We start from the raw sequence: 24,366 nt of genomic DNA on the forward strand, positions 1-24,366 counted from the left end.
GTATTTAATAAAACTCGCAATAGGAAAGTATTTCCATTGAATGTAGGAAGTCATAATAGCCTTTGGGAAGAGATCAAACTGTGTGAGTAAGGTTAAAAGTTGACTTTTATCTTTAGCCTCTGAAATATATTCTTCCACACTTCGAACATACTATTATCACTATTACTAAGATTATTTATGAACCTCGTAGGAGCAAAGGTAAAATATATCTGTTCTCACATCACATTATTAATCTTACATAACTGATAAGCAGCTGCATGAACAAAAAAGGTTTGTTTTGTATAATTTATTCAAGACAATCATATGGAGTCAAAGTAAAAACCTATCCAGTACCAGAAAAATCAATCCTAAACTCTTACTGTTAGGTGTTCTTAAATGCTTTCTTTTAACATCAGTTCTTTCTAATTCTGACTAATACATCATCAAAATTCCTTGTCAACTAGGTAATCAGATAGGTAGTAGTATCATGAGAAAATGAGACCAAGCATACAAGTGACGTGTCCTAAATTTCATCAAAGACCAAATCAGAACTCTATAAAACTGAATTAGAGCATCAGTATCTGATCAGAAAAACTGTAGAAACATTTCCATCCTTTTTTATACTTGCAACTAGATTCAGCATTCCCATTGTCAAAAAATTAGAGAAGTTACAGCTTTACTCAGATTCAGATGGGATGTTACATATTTTATCATTCCTTAGCTATGACAGATAATGAAGAAAAAAGGTTGTTCCATTCATCCATCAAGCTGATCCACTACAGCAAAAGGACATCTTTGGGTCACAGATGTGTCTGTGTTAAGGTCTCAAACTTTTATGATATGTTTCAGATTGGCATTTATACATGGCCTTTTCAAGCTGTTGTTTCATTTTCTTAAAATAGATCTATTTTTAACTTCTGTAGATATATCACTACTGCATATAATCTGTCTGCGCGGTTGGTACTCCTCAGCTTTTCACAGTCTTGCTTTACTCAAACTTTATAGACAGCAGCCACTAGTACCTTAGTGGTGCTTGCCCATTCCCCATCATCTGTCCATCTTTTTAAGCAAGAAAGCAAGCACTGGGTTTTTTTCTGCCAATCTTTGATGTCAAACTTTGGACCTTTTTTTAACTTGATTTCTAGTGCAAGTAATTAAATCAAAGACTTGACCTGTGTTCACATATTTTTCTTATGTTGTTAGGCTTAACTTACATGCCTTAAGAAAATATTTTTGAGTATTAAAGTTTTCATTTACTGTCTCTTTTAATTTCCATGCATTAATTTAATTAATCTTAGCTGTATTCCTTAGAACACTTTGAAGATTTCCATCCTTTCTTGAATGTATATACATTTTTAAAATGTTTTCCATTATGTATACTCCTTCTCTGCTTTTGTTCACTGTTTAGGTGAGTAATGTGTTCATTCACAAATCAGTCTTACATAGTTTTGCTCCTCCCTGAATTTACTCTTTATCCACTATAGATATCATACTAAGTAGGTCAAAACAAGATTTTGGAGCAATGCTAGCTCCAAAATACCTAATCTATTGAGCTGTTTATATCACATTATCGTGATGGAATCTACCATATTTCTCCGTATTTCTCGTGTTGTTACTGGACAAAATTCTTGACCATACTCAGTCTTCAGGAATTTAATTGTGCTACTTCCATACATTTCTATTCCAATAAAAGACAATTTATTTCTTTTTAGGAGATCTTAGAACTGCTACTACAAGTGTAGTATTTCTCATTTCTCTCTTTCTGAACATCCTTCTCTTTATCAGAATGAGCAAGCTTGCTTAGGCTTCATAAGGTCTGGTGGTCACAGGAGTTCGAAATATATTCCTACTTTATTTGGCAAAAACAACTGTGGTGCAGTAGTGAAGTCATAGGTTATCTAAGTTATGAATTAACTGAATTCTACTTGGTACCTTTTACCATAAAAGCCTTTAAAAGTTCAATTTTTCTTTTCTCTTCGTCAGACTAGTATACATACGTGTTAATAAGAACAAAATATAGGATACCCAGAGGTGTTTTTCTTCCTTTCTATCTTCATACATGCAAATAGCTTGAAATCAAGATGTAATGAGAAATCACACAGACATATGTTCAATTCAATTATGAACTGATATTCACAGCACTATCATCACTTTGCGTTACTCAGATGCAGCCTAGTTTTGCATTGTGTTCCTGAAGTTATATATAGTTTCTAACAGCCACAATAGCTCTTCATTTAGTCAACTGGACTAGACAATTTGTTGAATTTTTAAATCCACAAATATACTGGTTTAAAGCAGCATCTGCAGATACTGCAAGATTAGATTATGATAAAAGTTCTGAAGGTTAAGAAGAAAAACACTTGACTTCTGTTGTTACATAAAGTGATTGATAATAGACATTAGTCACACTTTTTTCAATAGAAGGAAAGGAGAGAAAAGCAAAGAGCAAAAGAGCAAACAAACAGAGCAGGGAGTGCACATTAATCATTACTAGGACTGAAAAAATAATCATGCTTAGATTACAATTTACATGATCCTTGTAGCAACAAAAAACCTAAGGGAAAACGTCACTATTAACTCTGTGTGCTTATAATACATAACTCTTAAAAGAGATTTAAGGAGCATCCATTTATGCCCTTCCAAAAGGCAGGATCCTATGCTAGAACTCTTTACTGAATAGTCCCCATTCTCTAAGAAGTTTTATTCAACTGAGTTAGATTTAGCAGCATATACTATTTTTTTTCAATTTCACTATACAGCTAGATTATTAAGAAAATCTCAGTAGATAATATAGGCAATTATGTTTACTCTTGAACTTGCTTTTCCAGAATTTGAATGATAAAAATTCCATTTATGATAAACTAGAATGAATATCCCATTTTAAGCTCTCCAATTTCAGTTCTTGGAAAGTTGTTTGAAAATAAATGTGCTTCAGCCTGTAAGGTTTTCATTGTCTAAAAACGTATAGTCTTTAAAAACATCACCTCCTTGCAATTCTGTTGATATTTTCTGGAACTTCAAAGTGTGCTCTGTAAATGTATGCCCAGAATTTTTATACTTCCCTCACTTGTTCTTTCAAGCACAGTTTGTTGGTTCTCATTTTCATGATGAGAAAAACACAATTCTTTCCTGACCTCCTTCTTATAGTGGTGTAGGTGGCCTACCCTCTGGCTTACTCTGCTCAAGGGTCAGTCCAGAGGTCTGGATTGTGTTATGTTTATTCAGCATGAGTGAACACAAGTGTAATTCCAGTTGTTGTCATTGGAATTTCAGCTGCTTGCATCACTGTGTATGTTTTTGTGCAGGTCGGCAGTTCAAAACCATACACAAAATAATGCTATTTGGAAGTCTGTAAACTAAATTCATTCCCAATCTGATGTCAATCAGCTTTTAGGGGGGATAGAGATTTCTATCTATCTCCTCTGGTTTTCATCAAAAGGTGCCAAAATTTATTCCCTTTCCCAATCAGCCCGGTAGGGCTTGCATGCTTAACCTGTGCTATGGGAGCAAGTGAGAGGAACCATCAGACAGCGGGGTTACTCATCGTGGAAGAGTCCCTGTTTCCTTGACCAAGCATAGCTCCTTCAGCACACGTTTTCCTCTCTCCTCACCTCTACACTACCGCACAATATTTCTCTTGCTCTCTCTCTCACTATCTCTTTTCTGTATCTCTCGGAAATCAGACTGGAGTTCAGAACACTTTCACTACCTTTTATGAGGTAGAGTGTGATGTCATAGATGGGGGCAGGGCTAGTCAACTTTCTACCCACCCACCCACCTGTGCTGAGGGAGCTACGCTTGAGACTGGAAGCAGTGATTCCTCGACGGTGAGTAACCTCCTGTCTCATCTATATCTTTAACTCTCTCTACAGATCTGGGGGTGGAGGGAAATGACATGAGAATGGGGGATGTATTTGTTAGCTTTTTTTTTTTTTAAAAAACCACAGGGCTTACAGAATGAATTGCATATGTTATTTTAGTCAGCTGTGAAAAATCATTTCCTTCCTGTTCTGAAGCCCTAGAGTTAATGTCATCTGTAAAGCAATGATAATGTTTCTTTGTAGAGGTGGTCCATTTACTGGTGCTTCAACTGATCTTTCAATGTTGATCTTACACTGTGTACAGGCAGATTCTGGTCCCCTTGAGCTCAATTACTAAACTTTCATTAATTCACTTACAGTAGTGCTGTGCCATCATTTTTCTAAAGTACTTTGTGATTAAAGATAAATGGTCTGATTTATATATTTATCATTGTTTACTGTGGATAATGCCTGTTTCTACAGGGCAGGTTTTTTGTTTTCTGTATTCTCTGTTACTGCTTTTATTTGCTTTATCCAAAATGTTTATGAAGCTATGTATTGACAATAGGCCAATTATAAGATCTATCTTATAGATGAATAAAATTCAAAAGAAAATTGTGGAAGATGTGAAAATAAGCAGGAAATCAAATCCCAGGAGATGTAACTGAGATTTAACCTTTGAAATTATAAATCAAAGCATTTGATTTTTTTCTGTGATATTTTGCTGTTTTTCATGTAACTACCTATACATTACTATTTTACTTTAAAGTATTGTCTTGTTACCTGTTTCCCTTGGCCCCAGGTATTACTACTTCCCTGTTTTAATATCCCTCTGCATTTTAAAAAAGACAAGATGGACTACGAAGATCTTCCATTCTTGTTGTGCCTCTTGGGTATCTCTTAAAGCTGTCAAAATGTCAGAGTTCTCATGCTAAATGCAGAAGGATCATATGAAGATTTTGACCCCTAGGGATACTGAAAATCTTGCTATTCTTGTTCATTTAAAGCTCTCTACCAGCTTCATGTGGGGTCTTGTCATATCTCAGTGAAAGGCACTAAAAGGCAGCAATGCATACTCTATAAATCAAACGCAAAGAGAGTGCAATCATAGCCTTTTTAGCAGAGGTGGTCCATAGTCGGATCGACGAAGTACTTCTATTTTCAGGTGACTAGGTGGCTTTGAGGAATTTGGCATAGGATACAGAACCTTCCATCTTCTGGTCACGTGCATGTATGGGGATTGGTCAGTAGTGATGGATAGATATTCCTCCCTGATGACTCAGTGATGCTCTTTGTATCAATGCATAGGAGATCTGAATGAAATCTGGGAGGCTGAGAGTCTTGTTTACCAAGCTACCAAAACTTTCTCTAATGACTATTTCCCTTCTTGTCAGAGACAAAAATAAAGACAAAGAATATAAATATTGGCTCCCTGAGAGGTGATAGCTTTTCTAGCTTTGAATTATGTGTGGAAACAGTTTTATTACTCCTGCTTATTCCTTTTGTGAGCCAAACATTGAAGTTTCCAAAGCCAAGAACTTGTCCAGCAAATTTAGCTTCCCTAGCAAACTTTGATCTTTTAAGTAGGAAAGGAAAAGCAGGTTAGTCTTTCTCTAATGTTTCATTGGGAAAACTTTATAGGAATTGCTGTTGTTAAAGACAGTTTGAGGTTTGCTCTTTTCAGAGGCAAATGCTTTAAGGTACTATTTAATTTAGATCCTAAGCACATCCTTTGCTGGTGAGTTCATAAATTTGGTTTTGCGCATAATTATTCTTGCATAATGCAGGAGACTTTAATTTTTGCACAGAATAAGTAAAACATAAGGACCAATTGTACAGTGCCCCTAATCTCACTTCGATGATACGAAAGCATTTTGGTGGCATAGAGACGGAAATTCTTTTTTAAAGTGATATAAGGATTAGGAACAGAAAATCAGAATAGTATCATTCTGTATCAGTATATCATTCAGTAATTAAGTTGAATTAGAGCTAATGAACAGCATTGAGGGATTGTGGATTACCACAATTACACACAATTACAGTGGTTTACCAGAGAAATTTGCTCTCTAAAGGTATCTTGCAAGGTGAGCAAATCAGCAGTTTGTATGTATAGGAAGGAGTTTGTAGAGGGAATGATATTCAAAATGACATAAACAGTTGCAATAATTAACCTGAAATCTGCCTTTGCCAAATCTAAACATTTTTGTCCATGCAATCCCAGGGTGTGGGTTTGCCCAAGTAACCTAACACTGGGAGAATAAATAGCTAAATTTTACATTTACTGAGATCATTCCCGTGTTAGATTATTTTACTGGCAGATGTGATTAAAAAAAAAAACCTTCTAAAATGCACAGATTCCCATTTTTTACAGCTTTGGCTTGAAAGTGTATTCAGTCAATTGCAATGTTTGTTTTAACAGTTTATTATTTACATGTACATAAATTAAAGTAAAATATAATAAGGCCTGTATTTCAGCTGATTTATTTAGTGTGTTATATGAAAACTTTTGAAAGCAAATATCTGAGCAACTTATTCCAATATATGCTAATTTAAATTAGTTAAATCTTCATAAGCGTTTTGCAAACTGAAAGTTACTTTATGGCAAGGCATTCATAAAAACTCTGTTTTACATTAGCAAGCATATTGTGTATTACTGACTCAAAGCAAAACCAGTAAGTAGTATATTTATACCTATATATTTAAACAGGTCAGCATTTAAATTACAGATTTGTTTCTCACTCATGCTGGAAAGGTGTGAGCAATACTTTAATGATGTAAGACCATTTATAGGGATCAAACTCTTTTTCAGTATGATTAAGATAGCTATGTAAAATTCCCAAATTTTCTGTATTTGCCAGACTGAGTTCTCTTGAAAGTTGAATTAAAATTTTGCAGGTTGGTTCTTACCTTCTTTTTCTGTATGAGAAGTGAGGGAGAGCTGTGAAATGCACCATCTGTTTGCAAACCATGTCAGCTGACAGATAGATGCTCATCACCCTGCCCTCTCTTGCTGCAGTTTTAGGCTGGTATAACACCATTGACTCAAAATACTTTTGATTTAATCTTGTTTAAGGAAAAGAAGTCACAATGATAATGCACAGCATTCTAGAGGACTCTTCATGTTGATTTAAATTGCATTCCTTTTAAACTTCGACCTCAGATCATTTGAATTGTCAACAAAATTGCTCAATAGCACTTGTACTGAATACAGTGGTTGGAGGAACCAAGGACTTCCTTAACACCCCAGACTTTCTGCTTCTGGAGAAGTTGCATCTCAAAGACATTAAACATGATTCTGTTCAATCATAATCCTTTGGATTTTTATCAATCCCATCCAAGTGTCTCAAAGCTAACATGATGGTATACCCTTGTAAGAATGAAAAAACAGAAATTGTAATTATTTCCTTTCTGAAAATGAGAATACTGAGACACACTCAAGGCAGAAATGATCTATATAATCATGATGGGTTTCAATCACTACATCCTTCTTCAAGACTCAAATAATATTCAAGACCAGTGTTTCTCTGTCTTCCATTCTACATTCCAGTTTCCACTCTGGATAGCCAAATAAAAATTAAAAAAAAAACAAACAGGAGAAAGAGTTTACTGTAGTTAAGAAGTATGATTTGAAATTGATAGTTGGAAAGAAATCTTGCAGTAACAGGGAAAGGCTACCCCACTCAAGTTGTGCAAAAGATGAGAGTAGGTCTATGATGTAATGAAAACTGAGTATTTTATTATTCAGAAAGATTGTGCAGATTCACTGTACTGTCTTTAGGATTCTAATGTAATTTATGATCTCTAAATAAAATTAAAAAGATGAGATACTCTGGCCCATGTCCATAAAAAATGAACCTGTGAAATATCTCAAGTGTTGCGTGATTCCTGGTCTTCTCTACCAAGCATACAAGAAGTCTGCAATGCCTTGGTCCAGCACCTGGAGTTAGGTAGGATGAGTGCAGGATAAAGCTTCATTTATAGAAATTGAAACTTGGAAAGCTTTGCGCAGGTCACTGAACATGTCTTCTCATTGTTTTTTTATGAGCAGCCCTATTTTTCTTGCCTCCATTGCTAGTGAAATTGTTCAGTTTCAGACATCTGAAAAAATACCTCTGGGGCTTCTAGTGCCACCAGTTATGACCAGCTCTTGGATATTGACTAATATTAAAAGACATTCAGTCGTAATTTTTCTGATGCCAAGTGCGTGCAGACAAGTCCATAGATAATCATGACTAATGTACAGTATTTAAGTTAGGTAAGAGCTTTATAAGAAAAGAGTGAGTTCCAGTGCTTTTGCATTCCACCATTCTTCTAAATAACAGCTGAATTTATACAGTCATCTCCTTTACATAAATTCTTGATTAGAGGGAAGATTTGGAGTTGTGGTTGAATTAATTTGTTTTTGTGTAGGGAAGATTGTCCTGAGGTGAAAAGCACAGAAACCATTTGGGTTATGTGAATCATTGAGGCTATAAGTACTTCTGCATTTGTTATTTAGCGAAAATGCTAGCTAAAGTACTGCATCCCAAAAGGAAGTAAATCAAGTTTTCTGAACATGATTATTTTCTAAAGAGAGTAGTAACAGTTCTTCCACAGTTACTCAGGTTTTCCCTTTGCGTAAGACACTTGCTCTTCTAACAGTGAAAATGAGATGACCAACATCATCTATGCTACTCATTTAGATACATTTGCATATATACAAAGAGAATACTAAGGGGAGAAACTGTTGTCTAAACCTACCTAATAGAAGAACCAGATCCAGGCTTGTCAGAGGTGTACAAACAGAAGTTTAAACATAGGAAATTCCAATTAGATATAAGGAAAAAAAATTTTACCTCGAGAGTAGTCTAATTCAAGTGCAGGATGGAGGTCACTAGTCCAGAGATGTGGGAGACTGTCCATCCTTGGAGATACTCTGAATTTGAGCAGAATCCTGAGCAACCTCATCTAATTCAATTTGGTTTGAACAGGGCATTGGACTAGATGACCTCAAAAGGTTCTTTTCATTCTAAAGTATTCTATGATTATATGACTATTTGCATAATAGAATGTGAGTAATAAAAATGAACCTTTACAATTCAGAGCAAGATTTTACTCATTACAATTTATTCTTAATTTGCTGTCATCTTTGCTTGTACTTTCCTTGTAAACTGCAGCAGCCTTTGCAATTTTCTGTTTTGTTCTGGTTTCATTTGCGTGCAGTATCCAGTAATTATTACCTGTTTTGCTGTTTTTAATAACATTTAGTGTTAGCTAAAGTTAAAAATGTAATGAACCAGTGCATTCACAAATTGTATATTCAGTAATTGACCAGGGAAAAAAAATTCTAGTAAGGAACACTTACTGAATGTTATTTAACCATTGATTTTGTTGGTCAAACAAATTGAACAGTTAGTTGTGAATATTGTATTTGGAATAAAATGTTAGAATTTCCTTTAGAAATTATTTGCCATGTATTATTAAGCTAGGTCTGTCAGTGCTGGGACTTTTCTGAAACACTGAAATGGGGCTCTTTCTTGGACACTACTGTGGAGATTCAATTTTGTTTCTTTATTTCATTGCATATTGTTGTAAGGTCCTGAAAAGTGCTCATGGAATCAAATAGAGAAAGGAATGTTTCCACTGATTGAGTTGAGTGACACTGCAAGGACCCTCAGCTCCAAGGAAGTAAAAGCCTTTTAGCACTTCAGAAATGATCAATATCTTGAATGATCAAGCCCTTTGTCTGCTGTTATGAGACATGAAATATGCATGAACAACAGCAGGCAAGCATTGGGAAACAAGGAACAATTGTTCTGGTACTATCTTCCATTCTACAAAAGGATTTTGTTTAGTTCATTTTGACTCTGATGCATTTTTTCCTATCCCTTTCCTGAGAAAAGCCAGCTATGTCTGTAGAGCAGATATCTTCAAAGTGTCTCTGGGCTGACCTGGGCAAGCATAGCTTCAGAGATACAAAGCTAGCTGAAGGAATAAATTTGCCTCAAAATGTGACTGATCCTCACAGTTGAAAACATGGAGATAACTCACATACAGATATCATTCTGACACTTTCACAAATTAGAAAAGAGGTTGGGAAAATATCACATTTCTCAGCATTGCAGTCTGAAATTGTGCATTATGCTGCTTTTTGTTTTCATTGTGATAAAATCAGGAAGAACAGCAGGAGATAATACATTCTTATGTAAAGAATATAGTGTTTCTGTGCTGTATTGATTTTTTTTTTTAATCCAATGTTTCCTGCATTTTATCACGGAGAGTACAATTTCCAGCTAACTAGACATGATTTGGACTCCCTTCAGGTAATACTATGAGAAAGACATGCTTTTCTTGTTATTATACCTGTTCTCTAGATAAAGAACAAAAGGTTTTCTTCCAAAACTTAATTTAAAAGAGCAGCAAATTATTTTGTGCTTTTAAAATGATATTCTATCTTCAAATTACATAGAAGTAAGAACTCAAGTCAGGAGGAGGGAGATTAGTAGCACAGACTCTTTGTTTCTTCTTTCAGATTTAACTGCAATTAGATATGAAAGTGGAAATTTGTTCTGAGATGCTTTTGACAGAATCTTGTCTGTGCTTTTCTGTCTGTGACATCAGGTTCAGACAATGTCATATCTTGTGTAGACTTCTGTCATATGAATCCCTGTGTAAAATGGTGTAAACAATCCTGGCAATACACAGACCACTTACATAAAGTTTTGTGTTAATGACTTTTTTATTGGGAGTAATACTGAGCTTCCACATACTTCTTACTCTAATTTTCTTCATTAAGCCTCCTGGCAATATCACATAATCTTAGTTATAGTTTGACTTAATCTATCCTGTCAAATATAGCTCAGAATTCATCTTTGTTGCAGACATTTTATCTTCTCCTTGAAGATTAGGTAGGAGCGTCTGCTTCCTGTTAATCATCCAAGAATTCAGATGAAACCATTCCATGGGATAGAAGTATTTTAAAGTTGTAAGCATGACTGTACTACTTTTGCTACAATTAGTAATGCAATTGTGGTGGCTGTTAGAAAATCATGGGGTTTGTCCATAACTTTTCATCATAGGCATCGTCACCCAGACATTAGTTCTATGCAGAATGAGGCAAATTTAGAAGAACAATCCCATGAGCCATCATGGCAGAAGACTCATCCCCATGTTTGTCAATTGTAGGTTGATGTGGAAAGTGTTTCTTCCTCTACGCTGAGCCTCAGCAAAGAAAACATGTAGTATACACAACCATAGTCCTGGCAAAGTTGTGGGGTGAAATCCTGTCCCCACTACAAAACTCCTTTGACTTCATTGACTGAGGATTTCTTCATTGGTCTGTGGAATTGTTCCAGATATTTGGGCAATCAGACTGATGTGAAATATCCTAATTCAGTAGCAGACTCTGAAAGTTTTGAGACAGTGTTCTAGTATGAAAATGACTGATAAAACAAGGTTATTTAAAAAATTCAATGCTATATGTGATTGCTTGTCCTTACAGTGTTTCTGATATATGTTATGAATTGTACTGTTTTGGCATCTTTTTCCTGCTGTGCAGTGGCAGACAATAAGCAGAAGAAAAAGAACTGGTTCTGAGAAATTTTTCACTATGAGTCAAAATATTTTTCCCAACGAAATTCTGAAAAGAATGCAATGATATATTAATTAAATATTATATATTGAGGAAATAACCTACATTATCTTTGATATCTACAAGAAAAATTGTAAATTTTCTTTTATAGCAGTAATGTCACATTAGATGATTAATTTATTGACTGTAAATACAGTTGATTAATAACAAACTTTAATATCTATAAAAAATTCTAAAATATATTTTTCACCTTTGGCACCTGTCAGGCTGGAGAGAAGTCATTAATACTTATATTTCAAAAAAAGAATTGGATAATGGTAACTTTTAGTTGTTTCCAATTGTCTTATTTTTCAATTCACCATTTCAGTTGTTAAAATGCAAGCTTTCCTGCTAACTCATTAGAAGGAGAAACACTGACAATATGGAACATCAGCCACTGTTATAAAAATAGCATTTTGATAATGTCTAAATCAGAAGGGCATGTAGTGATTTTCACAAGTGTAACAAATCATATGCAATACTAGGTGCACTAAAGTAAAAGAAAATAAATGTCTGAGTCCTGCCTAAATCTCATACTAACCATCCTGTCCCTGAGATGTGTTCCTCAAAATCCAGCCTCATAAAGCATCTGCATTTCCAACGTTAATATTCCCCATGTTTGTGTTTTGCTCCAGAGCATGACACTAGTATGTTAGTTAGAACGGTTCTTGGTAGCCTACCACAGTCAGCAAAAACCTGAACTTTGGCAGGATTTACAACTGGGTGCTTCACTATGTCACTAGATGACCACCATGTGCAACTTCAGTGCATACTTGCCTTATTAGAGCTGGCTGGACAGCAGAGTTGGAGATGCCTAATATCTCTAGTGGTGTACTATGCTCTTGGGCCAAAGACAACTGGATTCACTGTCCTTCAGACTACAACCTATGAGTGAGGTTTTTTGCAAGGCTTCTTGTTAAAGGTCCATCCGCTTGTAACTATTGATGAGGGGAGAAGAGAGAACAAAGCAAAGCAGAGTAAATAGGCAAATGATGGTGACTTCAAATATAGTATGACTAAATATTATTTCTATGTATATTTGTGTGTATATATATATGAGTAAATGATCATGATGTTGAATCCCATATTTCAGTCTCTCAACTGGGAAGGGAAAAAGAAAAAAAGATATACTTGTAAGCTTTCTGGCACCCACTCTGAAATTTAAGTACAGCGTCTACTAGCTGAGCATTTCTGAGTCGGTGCATGGCTTACTATTTCAGATACTGATTGAGAAACTGTCATGGTTTCAGCTGGGATGGAGTTAACTTTTTTGCTAGCAGCTGGTGCAGTGCTATGTTTTGGATTTGGGATGGGAAGAGTGTGATAGCACACTGGTGTTTTTAGTTGTTGCTAAGCAATCAAGGCCTTTTCTGCTCCTCATACTGCTCTGACACCAAGCAGGCTGGGGGCGGGGACACAAAAAGTTGTGAGGGGACACAGCTGGGACAGCTGACCCCAACTGACCAAAGGGCTATTCCATACCATGTGACATCACGCTCAGTATATAAAGCTGGGGGTAGAAGGAAGAAGGGGATGTTCAGAGTGATTGCGTTTGTCTTCCCAAGTAACCATTAATGCATGATGGAGCCCTGCTTTCCTGGAGATGGCTGAACACCTGCCTGCTGGTGGGAAGCAGGGAACAAATTCCTTGTTTTGCTTTGCTTGCATGCACGCGAGGCTTTTGCTTTCCCTATTAAACTGTCTTTATCTGAATCCACAAGTGTTTTCTCACTTTTACTCTTTCGATTCTCTCCTCCATCTGAACTGCAGGGAGTGAATGAGCAGCTGCATGTTTCTAGTTGCTAGCTGGAGTTAAACCATGACAGAAACAAAATATACGTAGGGCTCCTGGTGTTTCAGTGAAGTAGCTAGTATGTCTTGCTACGATAAAATTAAAAGGTTTTTTTGTAGGATGGCTGGATATATTTGAGGGCATTTAGGTGGTATTCCTTAGCTTTACAGTGATGGTATTCTTATTTTATCATAAACTTAGATTACTTCTTCAAACTTCTTTATTTAGTACATGAAGTATAACCCCCCAATTTGAGCGATATCCAGTGTTGAATTCTATTTTATGATTATATTTATATCTATATTAGTTTCATAGTAAGTATTCTTCTCAAAGCAAATGAATTGGAATGTCATTTTGTCTTTTATCCTTTTTATTTTAAAATAGCCTGGGATAAGTAAATCAACTGTATAAATGCATCTCTACAAATTTTCAGTATTACGTCTGCCATCTTTTATTGGTAATGCCAGTATTGGGAGCATTTTTATACGCTTATGCTTTTTCAAAGTGGCATAAAGCAGTTGGCAACCTGTTGACCTTGTAAATTAAATGTGTGTTTAAAAGTGGCAACGATCCATAGAAGACAGAAGATACCCATAGTTCTTGATATAGCTGTATGCTTTCTGTTGTCCTAAGAGACAGCAGCCTTTGTTAAATGCAACCAAATAGGCCTGGGAATCCCTAGAGGTTTCTTACCTGTAATTGAAAAAATGCAGATGAGGACCGTTATTCAGTGGATTGGCCACCTATAAGGCACAACTACCCCCAGAATTAATTAAATATTCAACATGTATAAAGGAGCAAGTTAATTGCAATCAAATGTAAAAATAAATAGCAAAGAAGAGTATAATACCATTTGCTCTACATAGCCACAGATCCCTTTTTAACACCATTGTGACCACATTATGTTCTAAATAATGACATTTTGTTTGTTGTAGAATTTCAAATATGTAGAATATTTTTCCCACAATGGACCCATATCTAGCAAAAATTTTATGCATTTTTTCAAGTGACTGACTTAAATATGGCTTCAGCCATTGTGCAGTAGTGCTGATAAATAGCAGATGTCTCCTACCATAGGGATGAGTGCATCTGAGTAGCAAATAGCCCATTCTCGCATTGGCTGTCACTAATAGTATCATGTATTATACATGAAATGTGCCACAGAAATGTAAGACAAGTGTTATGAATAAGATCTTTTCCTTACATATATCTTACATATGTATGTAGGACTGGATTTACTATTAAGCACAACTGAAAGGAAATTATTCTGCTGCTTAAGAATGTAATTTGGGAAAATGGTATTCCTGATTCACTATGCAGATTCATAATTTCTTCAAGTAACCTTAGTTACTTCTAGAGGCTGTTAATTAACTTTTGGTTTGTGATAACAGCAACTGTACCTGTCCACGAAAGTATGAACTTGCTTTGAAAAAGAGGAGAAGCAGGGAATGCACCCAGAATTCACAAATAGCTGTAAAGACTTGGCAATGCCTAAATTCCCTACTAAAGACAGACTGTTAGCCAAGAGTATTTGAAGGGTTTTGGGTTCTTTTTCAATAAATGACGATTGTTCCTCCTGATCTGTACAAAGTAAACAAGACTAAACTCTATTTATCAATGTTAACTGATACCAATTTTTTTGCATTCATACATTTCAAGGTCAATATGGGCCATTGTTATAATCTAAACTGTCTTTCTGCATAACTGATGATTAGGATTCCTAGAATTAATGTGCATTAAAATTGTCCAATAGATATGCTTTTACTAGAATATACGTATTAAGCAAAAACACCCAATATTGATTTCACAATTTCTAGAGAAAGAATCACTATCTTTCTTGAGTTTTTGTGATTAATTAATATCACTGCTAAAAATTTTCAGCTAATTAGTAACTAAAATGACCTGCTTCACCTGTCAGCCATTATTTTCTGTTATATCTTTGTCTAGTCTGTTGACCTTGAAATATTATCAGCTTTCTGTTACTATTTACTTGCTGATTTCGATCAACTAATTTTTTAATCATTCACTAACAGAAAAAAACAGAGCTGACTGAATCCTTGCACAAAAGATGGTTTTTGTTCTTGAAGTTCTTTAAATTCTTTCCAGTTCCTCAGTATTGTTCTTGCATTGGGAAGAGGACTCAGTATTCCATAACTGTGGACACATGATGAACTTAATATGATAATTTAACCTATTTCATCAGTGTCCTCCTTTTCGTATACTCAAGGAGTGATTGCCTAGGATCCTGCATAGGATAAAGTTCCTTATTGTATAAGTAGGTATCATCTGCTATAGTGTTGGCCAAACTGAAATCTACATTTCTGACTTTTAATGGCTTATTAAATGTCAATCACTTGCCTTCTGTATGACTTACCACTTTCCCGATTGTTATGTTGTCTGCAAATTTCATCAGTTAAATGACATTTTTCCAAGTTTTTAACAGAAATATTAACATTGTAAAGCTGAAAAATGGTTTCTCCAAGAGCCCACTGCAAACATCACCATTTAGCAATGATTTTTATGTGCTTTTGGAAATTTATCTATTAGAGAATTTGGAATCATCCTGTATTTGCCTTGTTAATGTTTTAGGAGCTGAGTTTTTAATCAAACTGTCATGTAGTACCAAGCAAAACACCTTTCAAGGGTCCATTTATATCAACAGTATTATTTTAAGCAATCCAAAGTTTAATCATATCAAAATATGATGTAGGTCACTTTGAAATGTTTTTTACCTACAAAATCATTTGGTTCCCATTAATTGTATTTCTTTCTGCTCTTTATTTATGGAGTCATTGAATCATAGAACAGTTTGGGTCAGAAGGGTCCTTTAACACTCATCTAGTACAACCTCTCCTGAAATAAGCAGGGATATCTTCAACTAGATCAGGTGGCTCAGAGCCCCCTGCAACCTGACCTTGAATGTTTCCAAGGATGGTTCATCTAACACCTCTCTGGGGAGTCTGTTCCAGTGCCTCGCCACCGTCATCATAATAAATTTCTTCTATCTAGTCTAAATCTTCCCTCTTTTTGTTTAAAGCCATTACCCCTTGTCCTATCACAACAAGCCCTGCTAAGAAGTTTGCCCTGATCTTTCCTTTAAGTACTGGGGGGGACTTCAGTCCCCCTTTAAGTACTGAAAGGCCGCAATAAGATCTCCCCAGAGCCTTCTCTTCTCCAGGCTGAACAACCCCAAGTCTCTCAGCCTGTCCTCATCGGAGAGGTGTTCCATCCCTCTGATCATCTTGGTGGACCTCCTCTTGACGCGCTCCAACAGGTCCATGTCTTTCCTGTGCTGAGGGCTCCAGAGCTGGACACAGTACTCCAGGTGGAGTCTCATGAGAGCAGAGTAGAGGGGCAGAATCACCTCCCATGATTCTGCTGGCCACAATTCCTTTGATGCAGCCCAGGATACTGTTGGCATTCTGGCTGCAAGTGCACATTGCTGGCTCACATCCACCTTTCATCCACCAGTACCCCCAAGTCCTTCTTGGCAGGGCTACTCTCAATACCTTCGTCCCCCAGCCTATACTGGGGGTTGCCCTGACTCAGGTGCAGGACCCTGCACTTGGCCTTGTTGAACCTCACACAGGCCCATCTCTCAAGCTTGCCCGGGTGTCTCTGGATGATGTCACTTCCTTCAGGCCTGTCAACTGCATCACTCAGCGTGGCGTCATCTGCAAACTTGCTGAGGGTGCACTCAATCCCACTGTTTGCGTCATTGATGAAGATATTAAACACTGGTCCTAACACGGAACCCTGAGGGACACCACTTGTCACTGATCTCCATCTGGACATTGACCCATTTACGCTAGTCTCTGGATGTGATCATCCAACCAACTCCTTGTCCACTAAACATCAAATCCATACCTTTCCAATTTAGAGAGAAGGACGTTGTGGGAGACCATGTCAAAGGCCTTACAGCAGTCCAGATAGATGACATCTGTAGCTCTTCCCTTGTCCGCTGATGTAGTCATTCCATCATAAAAGGCCACTAGGTTGGTCAGGCAGGACTTGGCCTTGGTGAAGCCATGCTGGCTGTTTTGAATCACCTCTCTGTCCTCCATGTGCCCTACCAGAGCTTCTAGAAGGATCTGTTCCATTATCTTCCCAGGCACAGAAATGAGGCTGACAGGTTGGTAGTTCCCAGGGTCCTTTTTTCTACCCTTTGTAAAAATGGATGAGATGTTTCCCTTTTTCCAGTCACTGGGGACTTCACCTGACTGCTGTGACTTTTCAAATACCATGGAGAGTAGCTCAGCAACTACATGAGCCAGTTTGCTCAGGACTCTGGGATGCGTCTTGTCACATCCCATAGACTTCTGTATGTTCAGGTTGCTCAGGTGGTCACAAACCTGATCTACTCTTACAATGGGAAAGTCTTTTCTCCCCTTGTCCCTGCCTTGTGGTCCATACACTCAAGAGGTGTGGGGAGAGAGGTTGCCAGTGAAGACTGAGGCAAAAAAGTTGTTGAGTACCTCAGACTTCTCATCCATTGTTACCATTTTGCCAGTCCTTCTCATCAGGAGACATACACTTTCTTTGACCTTCCTTTTCTGGCTGACATACCTGTAGAAGCACTTTTTATTCTTTGTGTCCCTTGTCGTGCTCAGCTCCAGCTGCCCCTTGGCCTTCCTGACCCCATCCCTACACAACTGGGCAACATCCTTATACTCTTCCCAGGATACCTGTCCCTGCTTCTACTGCCTGTGCACCTCTTTCTTGCCCTTTAGTTTGACCCGCAGGTCTTGGCTCAACCAATGCCAGTCTCTTGTCCTCCTTTCCTGATTTCTTAAACCTGGGAATTGAGAGCTTTTGTGCTTTATGGAAAGTGTCCTTAAGGATCTGCCAGCTCTGTTCTGCTTCCTTGTCCTTGAGGGCAGCGTTCCAGGGGGTCCTATTGAGTAACTTGAACAGCTGGAAGTTTGCTTTCCTAAAATTTAGGGTCCTGGCTTACTCTTTGCCTGCCCCATATCCCTCAGGACTTTGAACTCCACCAGTGGATGATCTCTGCAGCCCACATTGCCTCCAGTATTGATGTCACCAATTGGCTCACTTACGTTTGTGACCATTAGGTTTGTCATAGGTATTGCATAATTTTATTTGGTACTGCTGTCAGTTGAACTGGCCTATAATTTCACAGGTCATTCTATTTGCTCTGCTCAAATATTTCCGGACTAGGAACTATGTGCAATTCTTTTGATGTCTTTCCCCATTTTTCAAGGTTTATTAAAATCAACAATCGTGATATAGTATATTTTTAAACAACCAGCTCTTTTAAAGCTATCTATACTATATCCTTGCTTACTGGAAACACGGGGTGGGTTTTTTCTCTATTTCCCTTGCTTTTTCTAGTATATTTCTGATCTTAAAGATGAAGATATCTCTGGAAATTAAATTATCTCCTTTCTAAAATATGTGGTATAATTCTTCCCCATTACAGTGGTGTGACAATGCAGGGAGAACATCTCTTTTCTTTTGCTTTACTCTTCAGGAAAAAGTTTTCCAGCATTATTTGCTCACTCCTTTTCAACTATTTTTGGTATTGTGATTGCTTGATAATTTACATAGATTATATTTATATGTAAAAGAAGCAAGAATTGTCACAAGCTCCTAGAAAATTCTGTATATAGTGCAGGAAAAATGCAGCATGGCTTAAAAGCAAATTAAAACTTCTCAAAGCCTTATGGATTGTTTTGGGAAAAAAAAAAAACAACCCTGAAATTATCTTCTTGGCAGATAATAAACTCTGCTGCTCCAGTGTTCTACCTTTGCATTCACTAATTGCAAAGTTAGCTTTCAGCATAATCTTTTTTTAAATTTTTTTTTCTGAATGATTTATGCCTCCCCTGGGTAGATGGCAGTTTTAACCTGGGTAAGTGACCAGCTCCAGTGCAGTGATTCTTAAGTTCTTTTGAATTTTCCCCAGCATTCTCTGTTCTTGGATTTTTATGGGCCAATAACCTAAATTTGTCTCTTATGTTTAAGAGGGCTTTTTTTTTTTCCTAAATGGAGGCAAATGTATTTGTAAAGAGATCTAAGTAGCAGAACACTATTACTTTGTGTAGCAGGTGAAAGGCTCTGTTAGCTGTTAGCACAAAAAGCTATCAGTATTTTCATATTCCCTAACCATTGCTAGCAATTGAAGTTTGCCTTCTGTACTGTGCAATAATTTCCTAGTGGTACTTTTATGTGAAATGTTAATTTTTCTTTTTTTTTTTTTTTTTTTTTTTTATTAACATTATGTGTTTGGAAAAGTGCATATGTTTCTGTGCCCAGATTTTGTAAGGAATTAACGCACTAAGGGCTTGATTCACTGTGGCCTCGTTCCAGCTTTATGCCACTGTAGCCCTGCTGATTACAAAGCATGGTTTAAAACTGAAGTAACACAGTGGTGTAGTAAGATCTAAATGTTAATTGAAATGATGTTCATTCAGTTTAATTCTTCTTTACTAAGCCATAATACAAACAAGGAGCTAGAAACAATAAGAAAATCGCTGGAAGTGCTTAGGTAGCCAAATTGGATATATGGGATGGCTACCAGCAGATTATGGGGAACACTCATAGCTTAATACTGTTATGAGGTTTTTATGTCTCTTGTCTGATTCCAAGACTTGAAAGCATTTTACAATATGAACAGATATTAAGGGCAAGGACTAAGTATCTGCATCTTAAGATGTGATTCATAATAGTGAAAATAGGGAGCTCTATAACAGCAGATTGAAACTAGAGGTAATTAAAATGGCATCAAAATATGTAACATGGTTTTCTAAAAGACATTGTTACAATCCACATCCAAACCTGCATAAGCACATGCTTCTGCACACCTTTATCTAATTTCCATACAATTAGTAATGTGTTTAAAGATGTAGATTGCATCCTTTGTATGGTTTTAAGCAACTAATTTAGGTGCCTGGTCATTTCAAAATGCTTCCTTTAATCATTCTGTTCCTTAATTTATGCCCCATGTAAAATAGCTACCAGAACTCTTTTCATAAAGGAACAATGGAAAATATGAGGCTATTAGAAACCTTCAACAAATAGAATTCATTCAGGAATGTGCAATATAGGCTTGATTCAGTCAGTTTATCTACATTGATTATGAAGTAAATAGTATTTGATAGTATCACTTTATATTCAATATCAATCCACCAGTGTTTCAAATAGAATCATTTAACAATGAATAATGCTTGATTGTAGATCTCTGCAGTGAATTAGAATATCCTAATTTAATAGAGTATGATCTGCTATTTGGCAACAAACATAGAGATTGCCTTATAAATCACACAGTACTGTGGTTATAGAATAACACTATACTGAATTATATTTCATTACTGCCTATTGAACAGTCATGTTTCTGCCATATAATGTAATTTTCCATCTTTGAACTTAGTTTCTTTTACTAACAGAAAATACAGATTAGTCCTGAGGCGAAATATTTACTGGGGGCAGGCAATTAACTATGCATTTCAGGGAACAGCACCAAGTAGTGAAAATCATTAAAATGCCTTTTGTTTTTGACCTCACTGTATGTAGCTCTTTATGTATTTAATGAATCATAATGAGTATAAAGCCATAGCTGAGGAAATCAAAAATATAGGTAAGTCTATAGATTAATGTGGCTCCGGACACAAGCTTTCTGTAATGTCTATTCTTGTTCACATCAGTCACTGACACTTCAGAAAGAGGTTTCTCCTGAACTCTTCTGTTAATGATTCAAAATACTTAAGGTGAAGTATAATATGGTTTTTGTTATTGCCTTCTGAGTATTTATCCTGGATACCTTGCTTAAAGTTCACGTTAAGGAATCCTATGCTCCCAAAATATGGAGCAGGAAAGGTTTGGAGGGAGACAGGCCTCTTACACTAGTTAAAAATAGCTAAGAACTTACTGAGTAAGGGGGGTGGAACTAAAGAGTAAAAATTCTTCCCACTAACTATCAGCTTCCATGGTAGAACGAAAAAGGCTTTAACACAAAGAGTGTATCGCACTTTTTTAGTGTTTTGGGAAAGGGATAATTGAACTTCCTAAATAGTATCCTGGGTTGCTGCAGTACTTAAGAGTGTATTTTTAGCACCTACTAATTTGAGGATGTCCAGTTGCATTTGGCAAGTACCTTGTTTGCATTTTGGAACATTGAGACTTTGCTTTGGAAGTCCTGTTATATACTTAAGTCCTTTTGAAATATTTTGCCAGGGATATATACTTGATTTCAATGTATGATGGAATGTTGTTGACCAATGGTTTGAAGTTCAGCAAGTTTTTAAGGACCCTTACATCCAGAGGAGCCAGGAACCTCAAGCAGACTTATGCATGAGAGAAACACAAGGGTATATGTATGAAAAGCCTGCTAATCAGAAAGTAAGATTCCTTGTGAACATAAGTAGCTAACATATTACAGTAGCTACAAAAACCTGCAGTTAACTGTTTCATCTTTTTATTCCTTTAGGGGTTTCAAAATCTCCTTTCATCTTTTCAGATGGGATTCTCTAACAAGCTCAGCACTGACCTCACACTGTTCCTGTAGACATCATTGCGGGTGTTGTCCTGCGCTTAACGGGAATCATCAGAACAAACCCGAACACTTGGGGAAAATCCCTGTTGATCTGTTTTGTGGTTTCTGACACATAAAAGTAAATTTTTAAAGGCTTAAGTAAGAAGTAATATTTTTTGTGGAAAAAAGAGGCAAGGTCTTCACCCATAGAAAAAGAATCAAAAAAAACAGACAACGCAAGCTAGTCTTTTGAATTATTAAAAAATTTAATTTGAGATACCACGATCTTACCTTTACAGTTCAGTGCACGTTGTTGCCAGTGCTTGTTACTACAAGCTACTTGATTAATCCTGAGGGAGAGGATTCATTTCATCCTTAATGAGATCTGAGAGTATCCAGACTTCAGTCAGGAAATGGTCCAGTGATCCAGTCGTGGAGTAACCTTGTTGTATTTCATTTTCTTTTCTATTTCTAGCTGGACAGTGCCACTTCTCTGATCCAGGCAGCTAAAAATCTGATGAACGCTGTGGTCCTTACAGTCAAAGCGTCATATGTGGCTTCTACTAAATATCAGAAGGTCTATGGTACTGCTGCAGTGAACTCACCAGTTGTATCTTGGAAGATGAAGGCCCCTGAGAAGAAACCTCTAGTAAAGAGAGAAAAACCAGAAGAATATCAGACAAGAGTGAGAAGAGGGTCCCAGAAGAAACATATTTCCCCTGTACAGGCCTTAAGTGAATTTAAAGCTATGGATTCATTCTAAAACACTAAGCTTTACCACAAGGGTTTTATATTCTTTTTGTATGCATACCTGCTGACTTGTATGCGTCTGGCATGGGGTGGGGGGAAGCAGTGTCAATTTGCATGTGTCCTGAGACTCTATTGAAGTAACTAAGTTTCTGCAATGCCAGAATTTAGGGCATTCTCTTCTGATGTTAAATGGACATATTCCAAGCCAACTTTTTAAACTGAACTATAACATTCAATTGGCCAAAGAATTTACATCACAGGGGTACATGTGGGTTAAATAATAAATTCAAGCCTAAACCCAAAAATTTTTATGCATGCAAGAAACATTAGGTTGGCAGGTATATTAAATGAAAAAAAAAAAAAAAGGAATTGTAATGGTAGACCATAAAGCTTGTATTGCTTCTGTTCCAGTGCAAAAATGTACTAGCCAATATGCTTAAATGTGTGGCCCAATAATTAAATGATATAACTTTTAAGTCATCTTCATTATAGTATGTGAATTTTTAAAACAGATACAAACTAATTCATCTAAAAAATGCTTCTTTTAAACCATATTTTGTTCTTTATATTCTAGTAGTGTTATGATTGCTCACATTTCAATTAATCCAATTAATATGACCAGAGGTTTACTTATGCCAATTGAATTCCTTATGGTGGAGTATGAAGCACAATATGGTGATTGACATTGCCTTTTATATTATGATTATTATTATGATTATTATTATAATACTAGTAATAGAAGACCTGGTGGTGGAATGTTTAGAGACACGGAAACTGACAGTATGAGAACTTAGAGGCTAATATGTAGGTGTAGCTTGGATTACAGGTATCTGACATACCATTGTAACCACTAAATCAATAAACTCATTTAACCTTGGAATCCTCAATATGTCTGGTCTATTTTAATGCACAGATATGCCCTGCATCATAGTTGATGTAGACAATGATTAATTTTGCCTAATGTTTCCTTTTTTAAATTTTATTTTATTTGAATTGATTTGATTTTATATTTTATTTTATTTTATTTGGTTTTGGTGAAGGAAAGATAACATTACATTAATTTTCTCATTTTTTATAACCAGGAGAGCCAAACATGGTCAGTGGGTCAAAACCAGAGTTTAAAAATGAGACCGATTTAAACTTCAATACATGAGACATACACGTCATGTAGGATGAAATTGTTCAATAAAACACTTCAGAAACAGCATAAAGATATATTTCAAGTTATTAACCTTGTCAGGCTGACATCTCAAAACCTTAGAAATCGTCTATTGTGCCACACTGTACAGACCTGTATAAAGACCACTGCATGAAGAAATGTAGTATCTACTTTTATTCCCATTTAGCCCAAACAGTTGCCTCAACTACAGGTTGTATTATTGTTATGAAGAGGTCTCAATATATATGAAAATAAAAAAAAAAGATATGTATTTCTTTTTCTTATAATTAAATATCAACAACTTAAGAGAACATTAATGACCTCAAAAGGGATTTGAAACACTCTGATAAACAGTGAGGAATACCATAAGGGATATGTATATCCTTTACATTGTTTTTGGGAGCTGTTTGGATGCTTGTCTCAGACATGCTGATTATTCCTCAGAATAGCAACATAGCAAATTTTGTTCTATTGCCCTCCTACACAATCTTTATAAAGAAACATACTCTCTGAGACCTTTTAGGAAATTACTATTTTTGCTTTGTTTAGTTGTACTGTAAAATTAAAAGGTTGCCCAGTCAGAACTGGAGACTGTACACTCCACATTAGAAGATGTGGGGATGTCCTTGAAGAACTTTCCCTATATTGCCCTGTAGTCTGACATAGACTGTCGTTACTTGTGGTATCAGTAAAATACCTAAAAGTAATTGAGATATTTACGAACAAAATTACAGAGGCAAAAGATGGATACTGAGTTTAAAGAAAAAACAACAAATAGACAAATAA

At 36.3% G+C, this 24,366-nt stretch overlaps 1 protein-coding gene across 5 annotated transcripts in view; it reads left to right on the plus strand.

Annotated features, from left to right (window-relative positions):
- Window positions 1–23,306, plus strand: part of CTNNA2 (catenin alpha 2) — a 456,927-nt gene extending 433,621 nt beyond the window's left edge. For 2 of the 5 annotated variants that reach the window (XM_074148275.1, XM_074148273.1), the window contains 2 exons: window positions 3,663–3,806; window positions 22,147–22,434. In XM_074148275.1, the coding sequence (XP_074004376.1) occupies window positions 3,663–3,806; window positions 22,147–22,434 (432 nt within the window). Of the gene's footprint in view, window positions 1–3,662; window positions 3,807–22,146 lie in introns of all 5 variants that reach the window. The other 3 variants (XM_074148276.1, XM_074148277.1, XM_074148274.1) reach the window with 2 other exon arrangements.
- The last annotated feature ends 1,060 nt before the right edge of the window (window positions 23,307–24,366 follow it).

This window comes from Numenius arquata, chromosome 5 (genome assembly GCF_964106895.1).
Source record: "Numenius arquata chromosome 5, bNumArq3.hap1.1, whole genome shotgun sequence".
In the NCBI taxonomy this organism is placed as follows: Eukaryota; Metazoa; Chordata; class Aves; order Charadriiformes; family Scolopacidae; genus Numenius; species Numenius arquata.